Source organism: Delphinus delphis, chromosome 4 (assembly GCF_949987515.2).
Source record: "Delphinus delphis chromosome 4, mDelDel1.2, whole genome shotgun sequence".
In the NCBI taxonomy this organism is placed as follows: Eukaryota; Metazoa; Chordata; class Mammalia; order Artiodactyla; family Delphinidae; genus Delphinus; species Delphinus delphis.
The window spans coordinates 8261636-8276677 of NC_082686.1; the positions used below are offsets into that span (position 1 = coordinate 8261636).

Below are 15042 nucleotides of genomic sequence, written 5' to 3' on the forward strand. Positions count from 1 at the left end.
CGGACGAGGGTCGCAGTGCGCCTGCGCCCGGGCAGGGGTTGCCTTGGCGACTCGGCCTTTCTCCCTTTTCCTTCTCTCGCCCCCCTGCGGCTCCCTGATCCGCGCCTGCGCAGAGGACTCGGCACGGAGGTGGCCGAACTGTGGGGAGCGGCCGGAGTGGGCGCATGGAAGACCCAAGGTCGAGGGCCAACCCCAGTCCCCGGGCTCGAATGAGAAACATACCCCACGAGAGGGCAGGTCCGGGTCCCGGGCGCCGAGGCCCAGGCCTGAGGAGGCCGCACGGGCCTTCTGTCCCTGCTTGCCCTTCCCTTTTCGCACGGAGGCGAAACCTGCAGAGCTGGAGTGGCGTCAGTCCCTCCCCTGCTCCCTCCTTGCCTCCCCCCACCTTACACTGCGGGAGGTGCGCGCTGTGGCGCGTGTGCTTGTGTGCGTGTGCATGTGAGGTTTGGGGGCTGGTTGCGCCTACAGGCGAGGTGTGGGTGCTTGTGTGCACGTGTGCAAGCGGGTGTGCGTTAGAGGTCTGTGTGCAGGTTGCCCGTTGGCAGTGGTTTAGGCTGGGAAAAAAACTGCGGAGAGGCTGTGCCCATAGCAAAGCGATGAGGTTATAATAGGCCAGTGGTGTGAGTCACTGACAGATGATTGTGTTTCTTTCCCACAGATTATCTAAAGACACAGGGAAAATGGTGGAAAATTCACCGTCGCCATTGCCAGAAAGAGCGATTTATGGCTTTGTCCTTTTCTTAAGCTCCCAATTTGGCTTCAGTAAGTACTTTCCTGATGGATGGCCAGGGCCTTTCTCTGGTGTTCAAGGACAGGAAATTATTGCATTTGTTTGTAGAATGTGTACACAGGAACTGTGATTCTTTCTACCTTTGTCTCTTTTCGAGAAAACCTGGAGAGAACTCTTGTCTGTTAAGAGTGTTCTACATGCCAGACATGAGCCTGAAAGATTTAATCTCAACAGATCTTTAAAATGCAGCACCAGTCAAGATTGCAAAGTGAATGCAACTTGGTCCCTGCCTTTAAGGAGGTCATGGTTTTGTGGACAAGACAGAGGAGTAAATCTACAATTCTCTATCAGTGTGATAAGGGCCATGGGCAGCCAGTGTCGAGACAAGAAATCAAATTGGAAAGTCAGGGAATTCCCTGGGGGTCCAGTGGTTCGGACTCTGTGCTCTCACTGCCAGAGTTCCATTCCTGGTCAGGGAACTGAGATCCTGTGAGCCACGCAGCAGCGTGGCCGAAAAAAAAACAAAAAACCCTGAGAGTCAGAGTGAGCTTTCTCCCAGGAACTTTGTCTTCACCAATAAGAAGGAAGAAGTGGGAAGGCATTGTGGGGTTTGGAAATGAGTAATCTGGTGTGGCCCCAGTGCAGCCTGTGGGAGGGACAGCAATCAGGTTATAGAAGTCAGCTGCACTTTACATCCTGGGTCTCAATCAGTCCCCATAAGGTCCCATTTTACAGATAAGGAAACTGATGTTTACTGAGACACGATATTCCCAGAGTCACACAGTGGGCCCCATGTCTCTCCCCAAAAGGATTTGAGAATTAGGGAGAAAAGTGGGTGCCCACAGCTTTTTAGAATTTTGTGGAAACCAGAAAGATGGAGTGGTAATGCTTCTGAACCCTAACTACATCAGTATAGCCAACCAAGCTGTTGGCCAGGGGAGTCTATGGAGCGAAGAAGTTATGACTTGAGTTCAATTCCTGACTCCTCCACAGATTAGCTTTGTGGAGGACTGTTTAGTTAACTTCTTTGGTTCTTCAGATTCTTCATCTGTGAAAGGGTGGTGATGTTTATCAAATGCTTATGAAGCATAAGACAGTCCTGTGAGATAGATATTGTCATTACTGTCCTCATTTTGCAGATGAGAATACAGAGGCACACAGGGCTTAAGTAATGTGCTCAAGGTCACACAGCCAGTAAATGATAAAGCTAGAATTTGAACCCAGGCACGCTGGGTTGACTTCACTATGCTACCTCTTATGTCTGTTGTGAAGATTACTTGCCGTAATGTATGCAGAGCACTTAAAAGAATGCATAGGAGCAATAAGTACAGGTTTCTCCCACAATCCAAAAGTAGAGACCATTCCTATGAAACCTTTCGTAAGCAGAAATGGCGTAAAGCAAAGAAACGATTACCTTAGGGCACATCTTGCTAAGCAATGCAGAAGATAAATTGAGATAATGCACTCAATTTGATAAAGATACTCGGTTGAGATCAAGATGTTCACCGACACAGTTCAGAGCTATGGCGGTTTGATGCCGAGATGCTGAGTGTAGCTCTGGGGAAGGAGCCCAGACATGCCACACTCTCCCTGCTCTGGGTGGGCACTGCCTGTATCACGGCTCCCTGCAAAACAAACACTGAATGCTTTTTAAGTAAAAGCAAAAATCCTCTTCAGATTTCCTTTGGTTACCCAAGACAGTTAACTAACGTAGGTCTTTCATAAAAGCGAAATGGCTTAAAGCGAGCTTTCGGAAAGTGGGGATACCTGTATTTATTCAGTGTTAGCTGCTGCTGTTACCGTTATCATCAACATCATCATTTTTGTAAATCCCTGTTCTATAGAGTTATTTGAAGGGTTAGAAACTATGTATTTAAATAAAAGCAATGACTTTAAGACTTAAATCCAATAGTACCCACAACCAGAAATTAATTCTGCAAATTTTTCTTGCGTACTTACCATGTGCCAGCCACTATTACAGGCAAGGGAAGAGCAAAACAGCCCCCAACTTCCTGCTTTCACAGCTTTCATTCTGCTAGGGGGGGATTGCCAATGGACAAATTAAATAATTAAACATGCAGAATGTCAGATGATAATGTGTGCCATGGGGAGAAATTACGCCAGAAAGGAGGATAAGAAGTGGGAGGAGGTTGCCATCGTTAAATACAGCGGTCAGGTGGTGCCTCACTGAGGGGTGAGTTGTAAGCACAGACACGAAAAGTGAGAGTTAGCCATGTGGGAATCCAGGGAAAGAGCTTCCCAGAGAAGAGCCAGTGCAAAAGCCCGAGGAGGCCAGTGGTTTCAAGGAACAGATGGAGGTCAGTAAGGTTGAAACCTGAGATAGTGAGGCAGAAAGTAATAGGATAGAGGAGGTCAGAGGCCAGTAGCCAACAGTCATAATGAAACTAGGTGGTGGGTACTTAGGGGTTACCTGAGTCTCTCTGTACATTGAAATATTTACTGATTTAAAAAGCTAATTGTCTTAATCTGTTCAGGCTGCTATAACAAAGTACTGTAGACTGGGTAGCTTAACCAATCGACATTTATTTCTCACAGCTCTGGAGACGGGGAAGTGCAAGATCAGGATGCCAGCATGGCTGGGTTCTTGGTGAGGGCCCTCCTACGGTTTGCAGACAACCACCTCCTTACCGTATCCTCGTATCCTCATGTAGTAGAGAAAGAAAGGACACTAATCCCATGATGGAGACCCCTCCTTCATGACCTCATCTATACCTAACTGCCTTCCAAAGGCCCCACCTCCAAATCCATCACATTGCGGATTAGGGTTTCAACATATTAATTTGGTGGGGGGGGACACAAATATTTCCATCCATCACAGTAGTTATAGATTGTGGTAATAGCTTTGAGGGAAATAAAGGGAAATGACAGGGAGTAATGAAGGTGTGGTAGGTGGGACACAGTTGGGAGAGCAAGTGATTGGGGAAAGCCTCTCTTAAGGTGACATTTGAGCTAAGACATAAAGCAGGCTAAGGAACCATCTGCATTGGAAGAGCCAAAGGAAGATCGTTCCAGGCAGACAGCACTCACTGTAACTGCAGTGACCCTGCGTCCGCAAGGTTGTTTGAAGCACAGAAATGAGACACTGTCCAGAGCTGGAGCATAGTGCGTGAGGGCTGGACATTGGAGAGGCGGGCCGAGCCAGGTCGTTCAAGTTCTTGCAAGCCCTAGGAAGGATTTTCGATTTTATTCTAAGGGCATTGAAGGATTTGAACTGGCAAGTGATAGGGTCAGATTTGTCTTTTTGGAAAATCTCTCGACGCTGTGTGGAGAATGACTGCTCCAGTATCTCTTTCTTCAGGGTTGGAATGACTAGATCCCACTCTGAAAACCTGGGCGTCCTCTTCACTTGTACTTTTCCTTCTCCGCCAACTCATTCATCTGCTACTGCCATTAAGCCTGCCGGGGTCTCACTTCTCGCACAGGTTCATCCTACATGCAGCCGTCACAGTGACGCACTTGAGATCCAGACGTGGACTTCCCTGATTAAAACCTCTCGTTGGAGCCTGGATGGTTATTTCTCTTGGTAGTCTGCTGTAACTGTAAAGTTACCAACAAAATATCCAGTTGTTCCCCTTGCCCAGAGCATAAAGTGCATGTTCCTCGCCCAAGGTCTTCCATGATCTGGGACCTGTTCAGTTTGCCGGCTGGTTTCTCCCTGCCTCGTACTTGATGCCCGAGCCACTCCACGCTGCCTGGGGTTCCCGCAAATATGTCGCCTCCGCTTCATGTCGTTTCCAGTGCTCTGGCCGCCGCCTGTAAGCCCAGGTTCTCATTCCCGCTCAGTAACGTTTAGCTGTGAGGCCTTGGGCAAGTTATTTACATTCCCTGAGCCTCAGTTTTTTTCACCTGTGAGTAAGGATTACTAGCACACACCTCAGGGGTCTGGGGAGGGTCCAGTAAGGTAGTGCCTGGGAAGTTCCTGCCACTACATTTGACTCGTTTCTCTCTCCCACATGACTTTGTGAGAATAGAGACCATGTCTCAGTTATCTTTATAGCCTCGACCTTCTCATAGTGCCTGGCATATGGCAGATGTACAGTAAATATTCCTTCACTTAATTAAACTAAGCAAATCATTTCCATTTATGAATTTGCATTTGTTTCCCCACTGTTTGTATTTCTTTTTTTTTTAATAAATTTATTTTTGGCTGCATTGGGTCTTTGTTGCTGCACGTGGGCTTTCTCTAGTTGCGGCGAGCGGGGGCTACTCTTCGGTGCGCGGGCTTCTCACTGCGGTGGCTTCTCTCGTTGCAGAGCATGGGCTCTAGGCACGTGGGCTCCAGTAGTTGTGACACGCAGGCTCAGTAGTTGTGGCTCCCGGGCTCTAGAGCGCAGGCTTGTGGCGCAGGGGCTTAGTTGCTCCGCAGCATGTGAGATCTTCCTGGACCAGGGCTCGAACCCATGTCCCCTGCATTGGCAGGCGGATTCTTAACCACTGCACCACCAGGGAGGTGCTGTTTGTATTTCATTAATCCTGAAAACTCAAGCTCCACGCCAGTTCCTTGCCAGCTTTTCCCTCTGCCATCTACCACACCAGCTCTCTCTTCAGATCCCCAGCGCTCTCTCTGTGGTGGTTGCTGGGAACACTGTTTTCTCATATTTCCTTCCTTCCTATCGTCTACAAGCCCAGCATTTTCATCTGGCTAACCCCCTATTCATCCTTTAGGCCCCAATTTAATGACTTCTCCAGGAAATCTTTCCTAACCATTCACATCACCGCCACTGCGGGCTGAGGGCCTTCTTATGTGTTCCGATATCCTCTTTTGTTACTCACTCGTTAGCACTTATCAGAGTGTATTGAAAACACCAATTTATTCTTCTCTATTCCTTGCTCAATTTTAAGCTCGGAGAGGGCAGAGACCATCTCTTTCGGGTTCACCATTGTATCGCACACTCCTGACATAGAGAATTCCGTAATACATATTTGTTGAGAAAAATGTTAATCCTTCATCATCACTGAGACAGGCTTGACATTTCTCTCTGCCACTTACCTTGGACAGAGGATGTAACATGTCTGAGACTCCAGTTCCTCCTCTGTAAAAATGGCTTAATACCTACTAGGATTGTTTTGAGGATTAAATGAAATGATGCATGTAAAGTGCTCAGAAGTGTGCTTAGCCACAGTGAGTGCTCAGAGGTTGGCTGTTACAATAGAGGGACAACAGTAAAGGGTGCCACAGAGACCCGAATTGAGGGAAATAAGATTGTGCTCTAGGAGATAAGGCATGTTGTGGATCAGAACAAGGGTAGATAAATTCACCTTTATGCCCCTAAATGTCTGTACTTTCAACCCTGGGGGGATGAAGTGTTGAACACCGACTACGTATAAAGCAAATTGCTAGGTGCTATAAGGATTACCACAATTACTAAGGCATGATTTCTGCCCTTAAATTGCTTAAAATACAGGGTGAGTAGTGGAAGTTAAGACATGTTTTTTAAAATAACTAAGAGGAGTTGTTTAATGGGTATAGAGTTTCAGATTCACAGGATGAAATAGTTCTAGAAACCTGTTTCACAGCAATACAAATATACCTGACACTACTGAACATTACACTTAAAATGGTTAAGATCGTAAATTTTATGGTTTGGTTTTTTTTTTTTAATTTATTTTTGGCTGCATCGGGTCTTAGTTGTGGCACGTGGGCTCTTTCGTTGCAGCGCGCCAGCTTCTCTCTAGTTGTTTTATCTGAACCTTGATAGATTGGATGCGTGCCTTACTGACCTTTTTTCCTTTTTTTTTTTTCCCTCTTCTGCAGTACTGTATCTTGTGTGGGCTTTTATTCCTGAGTCTTGGCTAAACTCCTTAGGCTTAACCTATTGGCCTCAAAAGTAAGTTCAATGTATTTCTTAAATAAAATAAGAGTATATCAATGCTGTTCTGAAGGATCAGGTTTTTTCTTAAGACTTATGCAAATCTTATATTTATTCTTTTAAGATCCATAAATAGCCATATAGAAATTTAAAGCTTTTTAAAGACGATTATTGATACGCTTCTATTTAAAGATGGTGGACTAAATGCACATCTTTATCCCTACTTCCTCCCAAAATCTTGTTAAAATAAGCCCATAGAAAAAAATAATTGTTAAGCTATAAACCCACAGGAGCAAATAACGGGATAGTGGGGGTGTATCAATAAAATCTTGGGAAGTGGATTGCAGATAGGTGAGAGGTGACTAACTGAATTTCCACTTTCCCACATTGCTAAAGCAGGGAAGCCAGCCAGAGCCTCTGTGCCCACAACACAGAGAGGCCCAGACACTGGAGGTACGGGTACCTCTTTAACATGGTATTTCTGGGTTGGGCTGAAAACAGTGTTTAAAGAGCATTCAACCCTCAAATCCCCCTCCTCAGCCCTTAAAGCTGGAGACCAACCCTCCCCTGCAGAAGACAGGAGTTTTATGCTCTGGAAAGGCTGAGTGAGAGTCTCTAGTCTGGGGCACACTAGGTCTAACTAGGCACGTTACTGAAAACAGGGATCAGTGAAAATCTGCGTTGCTGAATAGTGAGATTCCTCCCAAGCACCTTTCCTCACTAGGCTCTCAGGCTTGTGGTTGGCAGGCTTATACCACCCGCCTCCTCCCAGCAAGATAGGAGGGTCCTCCCTGAATAAGTTGACCAGCTCAAGAGAAAGGGTCTTTAATTTCTGATAATTAGAGATCCTCCAATGGAATGGCCAGGTCTCCCATAGTGTGGGTCTCCAGTTGGCCATCCCAGCCCACATATGCACAGTGCTTCCAATTAGCTTGTTAGTAGTTCATCTTTATTTTTATTTTTATATGTCTCCCCAGCCGCCTCCCTGCCTTCCCAGTACTTCATCTTTAAATATGAATGGGCAACTTATCAGACATTAAAAGAAAGCCTCTAAAATGAAATACAAGAGAAAAAAGCAAAAAAAGAAAAGAGAAAAGAAACTTGAAGAAAATGGAGATAATGCAAAGAGCAGAAGAAAACTTTAAAATAAAATCCTCAGAGATAAAAAAAGATAACTGTGAAACAACAGGATGCTATAAAATAGGGAATGTTCAGAGAATGACTGCATTTGGAAATTATAAATATGGTAGCCAAAATTAACATTTTAATGGAAGGTTTAGAAGAAACACCAAAAGTAATCTCCAGAAAGTAGGACAGAGTATAGCAAAATAGAAAATAAAGAAAAGATGAGGAAAGTATAACAGCAAAAAAGCTCTTAGAAGTTCCAGAAAGAGAAAACAGTAGGGAAGAAATTATTAAATAATGCACCCAATAAAACATGTGAGGTAGAGCATTTGATGTGTTTAACTGTATTAAGAGGCATACTAGATTCTATCAGAGAATTTGAGGACTGAGTATTGATAGGTACATGGGAAACCAAGCAAACAGACAAAAAGTAGTAATTAATTTCCAGGAAAAACAAAAAATTGTACAAGAAGACATAATAATAATATGTTACAGTGCTCAGTTTCAAACATTATTTATATATACATCTTTATCTCCATATTAGGATGTTCAGAGAAAATGTCTGAAGTTTAAAAAGTCAAGAAATAGTAATAGGAGTATGTTGTGTAGGAAGGTGGAGGTAAACACCAGAAGAAACAGCTTAGGTGCTGAAAGTGTTCCCTGCTGGGAAGAAAGACACCAGGGCTCAAACAGGGGTACAGGATAGCAGCTTCACTGTAGGCCAGTAGAACTATTGGACTGCCTTTTAGGTACATGTATTATTTCAGTCAAAGCTAAAATTAAGTTTAAAAGTGTATTAACTTGGTGATGAACTATAGAGAACTGCAACTTTTTAGGAAGTCTGTTACCTACTTTAATATTCTTTTCTGCAGATACTGGGCAGTTGCACTGCCTGTGTACCTCCTCATTACTGCAGTGATTGGTTATGTGCTCTTATTCGGGATAAACATGATGAGTACCTCTCCACTCAACTCCATTCATACAATCACAGGTAAATTTATATCAAAGGAAAGTGCCGGGGGTCGGAGGAGTCGGGTATTGACACTTTTGTCAAGAAAAGCAGGGACTTCCCTGGTGGTCCCGTAGTTAAGACTCTGCGCTCCCGGGACTTCCCCGGTGGCGCAGTGGTTAAGAATCCTTCTGCCAATGCAGGGGACACAGGTTCGATCCCTGGTCCGGGAAGATCCCACATGCTGTGGAGCAACTAAGCCTGTGCACCACAGCTACTGAGCCTGCACTCTAGAGCCCAAGGGCCACAACTACTGACCCCACGTGCAGCAACTACTGAAGCCCACGTGCTCTGGGGCCCATGTGCCGCAACTACTGAGCCCACATGCTGTGACTACTGAAGCCCATGCACCTAGAGCCCGTGCTCCACAACAAGAGAAGCCACCGCAATGAGAAGCCTGTGCACCACAACAAAGAGTAGCCCCTGCTCACCACAACTAGAGAAAGCCCGCATGCAGCAATGAAGACCCAACACAGCCCAAAAAATAATAATAAAAGAAAATAAACATAGATCATTAAAAAAAAAAAAAAAAAAGGCTCCACGCTCCCAGTGCAGAGGGCCCAGGTTCAATCCCTGGTCAGGGAACTAGATCCCGCATGCCACAATTAAGAGCCTGCATGCTGCCACTAAAGGAGCCCACATGCCATAACTAAAAAGATCCCACATGCTGCAACTAAGACCCAGCACAGCGAAATAAATAAATAAATAAATATTTTTTAAAAAGAAAAAGCAACAAAGAGCAGGCTGTAGTAATTGACACACATCAGCATAGTAAAAAAAACTGGGAGAAATAAATACGATTATACCAGAGGAAATGTTCACATGGCACAAATAAGCTGTCATGAATATGCTGTTTATTACACTAGTTAACAGGTATATTTTCCCATAAAAACCACAAGTATGTAATATGTTCCTTGGCAACTTTGCCTGAGAGAAACTTCTTTTATCCTAAACAAGCTGTGTTGATCAAGGGATGACAAAGAGGTCCATACAGACCTTGTCTGGGAGGAGGAATTCGGGGGTGTGTATCCTCAGGATCACTGTGTACACCTGACCGCAATTAAGTGGATAGAAGAGCCACGGCATGTTTTCTGTAGTTGTTGTTAAGTTCTTTTATTTCAAGTCTAAAGATTAAAGTAGATTCCTGGGAGTTCCCTGATGGCCTGATGGTTAGGATTCCCGGCTTTCACTGCTATGGCCTGGGTTCAGTCTCCTGGTTGGGGAACTGAGATCCCACAAGCCGTGTGGCATAACCAAAATTAAAAAAAAAAAAAAAAAAAATTAGATTCCTGAACTTGCTTGGATTCTAGGAAGCAAAGTATTTTTTAAGTTCTGGTATGATTTTTTAACTTTTAGATATTGCTTTTCTGATAACCTACTGTGTTCCCTGCATACTTGGCTGGAATTACAGCAAATAGACAATTTGTACAAAGAGGGGAAATTGTTAAGTTTGCATGAATGATTGTACCAAATGATTGGGGTGTTGATATAATTCTGTTCCTATGAGAAATGTACAAATGGGGCTTGAATCATCATTGTACAGTTGAATGAAATATTATTTTTTTTTAATTTATTTTTGGCTGCATTGGGTCTTTGTTGCTGCACATGGGCTTTCTCTAGTTGTGGCGAGCGGGGGCTACTCTGTGTTGCAGTGCAGGGGCTTCTCATTGCAGTGGCTTCTCTTGTTGCGGAACACGGGCTCTAGGCTTGCGGGCTTCAGTAGCTGCAGCACACGGGCTCAGTAGTTGCGGCACGCAGGCCCTAGAGCATATGGGCTCAGTAGTTGTGGTGCGTGGGCTTAGTTGCTCTGCGGCATGTGGGATCTTTCTGGACCAGGGATCGAACCTGTGTCCCCTGCTTTGACAGGCGGATTCTTACCACAGCACCACTAGGGAGGTCCCTGAAATATTAATTTCTTACCCAAGTTAGAGGATGCAAAAAGTAACTTGGCTGATTTTTATTGTAATTGGGACATTTCTTCTAAAGAGAGAATTTAAGGGGCCTTTTAATTACGTTAAACATGGTATTTGTCATTATCCAAACATTAGGCTAGTAAACTATGTGGTGGGTCTCCACAAACCACAGAGATTGTTGAAGAAATTGCTTGGGTAAACAGAGCCTTTTGTCCTCTTCTTACAGATAACTATGCCAAAAACCAACAGCCGAAGAAATACCAAGAAGAGGCCATCCCAGCATTAAGAGATATTCCTATTAGTGAAGTAAACCAAATGTTTTTTCTTAAAGCCAAAGAACTTTACACCAAAAACTGAATTGTACATAGACTAATACCAAACATTTATTACAAATTTTTGATGGAAGAATTTCGACCATAGTAATTTTGACTGTCTTTCTGATTAATATCCAGTATTGAAATGTTAAAAAAAAGAAAGAAAAATGTAAGTTGAGCTTCTCTTAGATAAAGTTCTATTAATATTATAAATGTTATCAAATAGTAGTTACTAATAGAGTAAATAAAATACTACATTACCATGTGGCAGGTGTCCCTCCAGAGAGGCATTCATGTTGTAATTTTCAAAGGGCAATTGTGTCCTTCCCACTGTTTGTTCTTAGAAGCCCAGAATTCAAACTCCTAGGTTTAGGAGAAGGGCACATTTAATGTATGTCTCTGCCATCAGATTTGTGTCTCAGGGACGACTGCTTTAGATGGGGCAGTCGACGAAAGCTGCTGTGAGGAGGCAGTTGGGGTTGAGGTTTGATTAGCAAAAACAGGAGCCGTCACATAAAGATTAGAGGGTCAGCAGCGAGCTTCCAGTACCGAGCAGGCAGGACAGAGACCTTGGGTGGGAAGGAGGGAAGGAGCGAGGTGTGTCCTAAGGCCAGGAGGCCAGCAGGGGGCCTAGCGCTTGCTGCGGGAGGGTGTGAGGGCTGTGAGGACCAGTGTAAGAAGTCTGAGTTCCTCTGTGTGTGATGGGTTTGAGGCCCTTCACATACTGAGCCATTAGGAGGCTTTGAGGAAAAGTGTGTCACGGCCTGATCTGTGTTTTTTAAAAGCCACTGGTGGGGAGTTCCCTGGCAGTCCAGTGGTTAGGACTCTGCGCTTTCACTGCAGGTTCAGTCCCTGGTTGGGGAATTAAGATCCCACAAGCCTCTGGGTGCGGCCAAAAAAAATAAAATAAAAGCCACTGGGCGGTGGGTGGAGGGTAGGTTCAGGTGGGGGAATTGGGGACAGGGAAGAGTGTGGAAGTAGGGAGACCGGTCAGGAGACGATTGCATTAGTCCAGGGAGAAAATGCTGGCCGCGTAGAGCAGAGTGGTAGCTGTGGAGCTGCGGAGGAGCGCGTAGCTTTGCAGCATTTGTTGGAGACAGCTGACTGGGTAGATGGATCTGATTGTACAGGGTAGGCAGGCTACTGAGAGGAGTTGTGATCAAGAGTCCTTCCTAGGTTTATTTAAATTACTGAACTGAGTAGATGATTGCACCTTCTACTGAATCAGACAGATTTGGGGAAGTGCAGTTGAGGGGGTTGGAGGATTTGGTAACTAACTGGATTAGTTTGAGCAACGCTGCCGTATTAATATCTGGGCATGTCTCGTGTAAGATTAAGAAGCTTAGATCGAAATGTTTAAAAGAAACAAGCCACCCATAACTTAGCAGGCGTATACTCACAGTTGGCCAGGGGGACCAAATCTAAATTCATCTAGCACTCAGTGCCGCCTATCTTTTGATAACTTAAATCTCTACCCAGGTTTGGAGCCACACATTTTAATTTATGCAAATTTAACTATATTTTCTATATTTAAAATTAAAAAAGGAAAGAGAGAAAAGAAAAAGAAACTAATAATTTTAAAGAGTTGGGAAAACGAGGACTTCCATTTCAATAACCGTATCCCTGCCCAGTAAGCATGAGATGGATAACGTGAATCTGCTGTTTCTGTTCCCTAATGAGTCCCAGTTCCTGTATTAATTTAGGGTAAGGGCACATCACCACACTGAAGAGCAGTTTGAGGGGACCAGCCAACTCTGTCAAGGGTAGAATGGTAAATAAATTGTGTCCTGTTTATACAGTGGAAAACGACACTGCCATGCAGACAAGAATGGAATTACTGCTCTACGTAGCAACGTGAGTGAATTTCACAATGTCGGGCATAAAAAGCCAGATATAAAGGAATGTGTATATATATATATATATATATGTACACACACACATATATATGTATATATACTGTATGATGCCATTTATATGAAGTTCAAAATCAGGAAAATAATTTTTAAACCTATGGTGATATATATTAGAATAGTGGTATTAACTAGGAGGCAGCATGAGAGGATCTGCTGGTGATTTGGAAATGCCCTACATCTTGATTTGGGTGGTAGTTACCTGGGAATCACGTATGTTTAGAAAAATAGTTATTATCATTAAGATTTGTGCTCCTAATGTAAGTTATACATCAATAATGAGGTAAAGAACAGTACTATGCCCCATCCCCAGAAATTTTGATTCATTGTTCTGGAGCAGGGCCCAGGCCAGGGTAATTTTTAATGTCACCCAGACACTTATATCAGGCAGCCAGGGTCAGAACTTCTGCCTTCGTTGATTGGACTTAACTGACCCTGTGGTCAACCAGGGCAATGGCCATTCACTTTGGAAGAGAAAGTGGCAGTTAACAGAGCTGTCCTCTTCCCACCAAACTGGAGGCTGCAATTCCGTTGAAGGTCATGATCAATTTAGTGCACCTGCCACTTTATACTCATAAAGAGTAAGAGACCCAAAGAGTTTCTGTGTATGTGGATTATATAGAGAAATTAAAGTAGAAATTTTAAAAATATTTGTTTATAAATAATAAACCTGTTACATTTTGTTGTATTTAAGTAACATTTTATGAAAAATAACTGTATTTTCCAGAACAAATTTAGTGAGACAAGTAGAATTGTTTAACATTTTTGCAGATCTGTTTAACATCTGGCTTAAAGGAAGACAGCTGGGTTCTCATATCTGCATCTGCATTCTGTTCTGGTACCACATGCCACAAAGCCTCTGGAAAACTCCACTGCATACTCACAAGAGAGTGAGTGTGAAGAAGACAAATAGCATCTTACTATTATTATGAAGATGGTTTTGACCTCAGAGACCCCCTGAAAAGACTACACTTTGAGAACCACTGGTTAGTGGGCCTCAACTAGAGTGTGTGTGTGTGTACTAGAGTAGAATACATTATAGCGGAGCACACTGCACTTGGTAAATATCTTGATTGAACACCTTTTGTGGTCACTTCAGATCCTCTCTGTCCCACGTCTTATTCCAGCCACTGATGCTGCTTTGACCAGATCCACACAGGTGCCACCTGCCAGTGCACCCTGGAAGCAGGGGGAGTTGACACCATAGGACACCACGGGCAGGCGTTAAGCTCCCAAAGAACTGGTTCTGAGCTGCCTTTCCTGAGCTCCAGGCAGGTCTTAGGAGCTTGAGCTGTGGTTACCATGGCAGTGGTGAGCTCAGTATTGGCTCCTTGTCTTTGTTTTGCTTCCTTGCTTCCCACTCCTCCCTAGTGTCACTTTTCAAATAAACTGCCTACACAAGCCTTTGTCACAGGCTCTGCTTTGAGGGGAGCCCTGGCTGACAGGTTTGTATTTTGTAAAAATGTTGCTTCGGTTATAGGGCCATGATGTCTGATGCACTTCCCTGCTGCATCTCATCATTTAAGAAAAACACTTGAAAGACACTGTGTTTTGCAGTGAGCCCAACTAATAGCATAAAGTACTCCGAATAAAAAATGTCAGTGATAGGGCTTCCCTGGTGGCGCAGTGGTTGAGAGTCCACCTGCCGATGCAGGGGACACGGGTTCGTGACCCGGTCCGGGAAGATCCCACATGCCGCGAAGCAGCTAGGCCTGTGAGCCATGGCTGCTGAGCCTGCGCGTCCGGAGCCTGTGCTCCGCAACGAGAGAGGCCACAACAGTGAGAGGCCCGCATACCGCCAAAAAAAAAAAAAAAAAAAGTCAGTGATAGAAAACTTGCAATTAGATTGCAAATAATTAGATTCTCCAGTAATTAGATTCTCAGTGAGAATTAAAAGTCCAAATATGAAACTATCTATGAAAAGCCAACAGAATTCAAATCCAAAATTCTGCCCTCCCTCATTTCTTGTTTTCTAGTTGTTTTTTTTCTTTTCTGCTCACTTCTTTTTTTAATTTATTTATTTATATTTTATTTCTGGCTGCGTTGGGTCTTCGTTGCTGCACATGGCCTTTCTCCAGTTGCGGTGAGCAGGGGCTACTCTTCCTTGCGGTGCACAGGATTCTCATTGCGGTGGCTTCTCTTGTTGTGGAGCACGGGCTCTAGGAGCACGGGCTTCAGTAGTTGTGGCTCGTGGGCTCTAGAGCGCAGGC

The 15042-nt window shown here is 44.3% G+C and overlaps 1 protein-coding gene across 1 annotated transcript; it reads left to right on the forward strand.

Annotated features, from left to right (window-relative positions):
* Nucleotides 1-21: 21 nt before the first annotated feature.
* Nucleotides 22-11187, forward strand: PIGP (phosphatidylinositol glycan anchor biosynthesis class P). Its single transcript, XM_060010323.1, has 5 exons — nucleotides 22-178; nucleotides 659-762; nucleotides 6507-6579; nucleotides 8559-8677; nucleotides 10835-11187. Exons 1-5 carry the CDS (start codon nucleotides 165-167, stop codon nucleotides 10963-10965), a joined length of 441 nt encoding a protein of 146 aa, XP_059866306.1. The 5' UTR covers nucleotides 22-164; the 3' UTR covers nucleotides 10966-11187.
* The last annotated feature ends 3855 nt before the right edge of the window (nucleotides 11188-15042 follow it).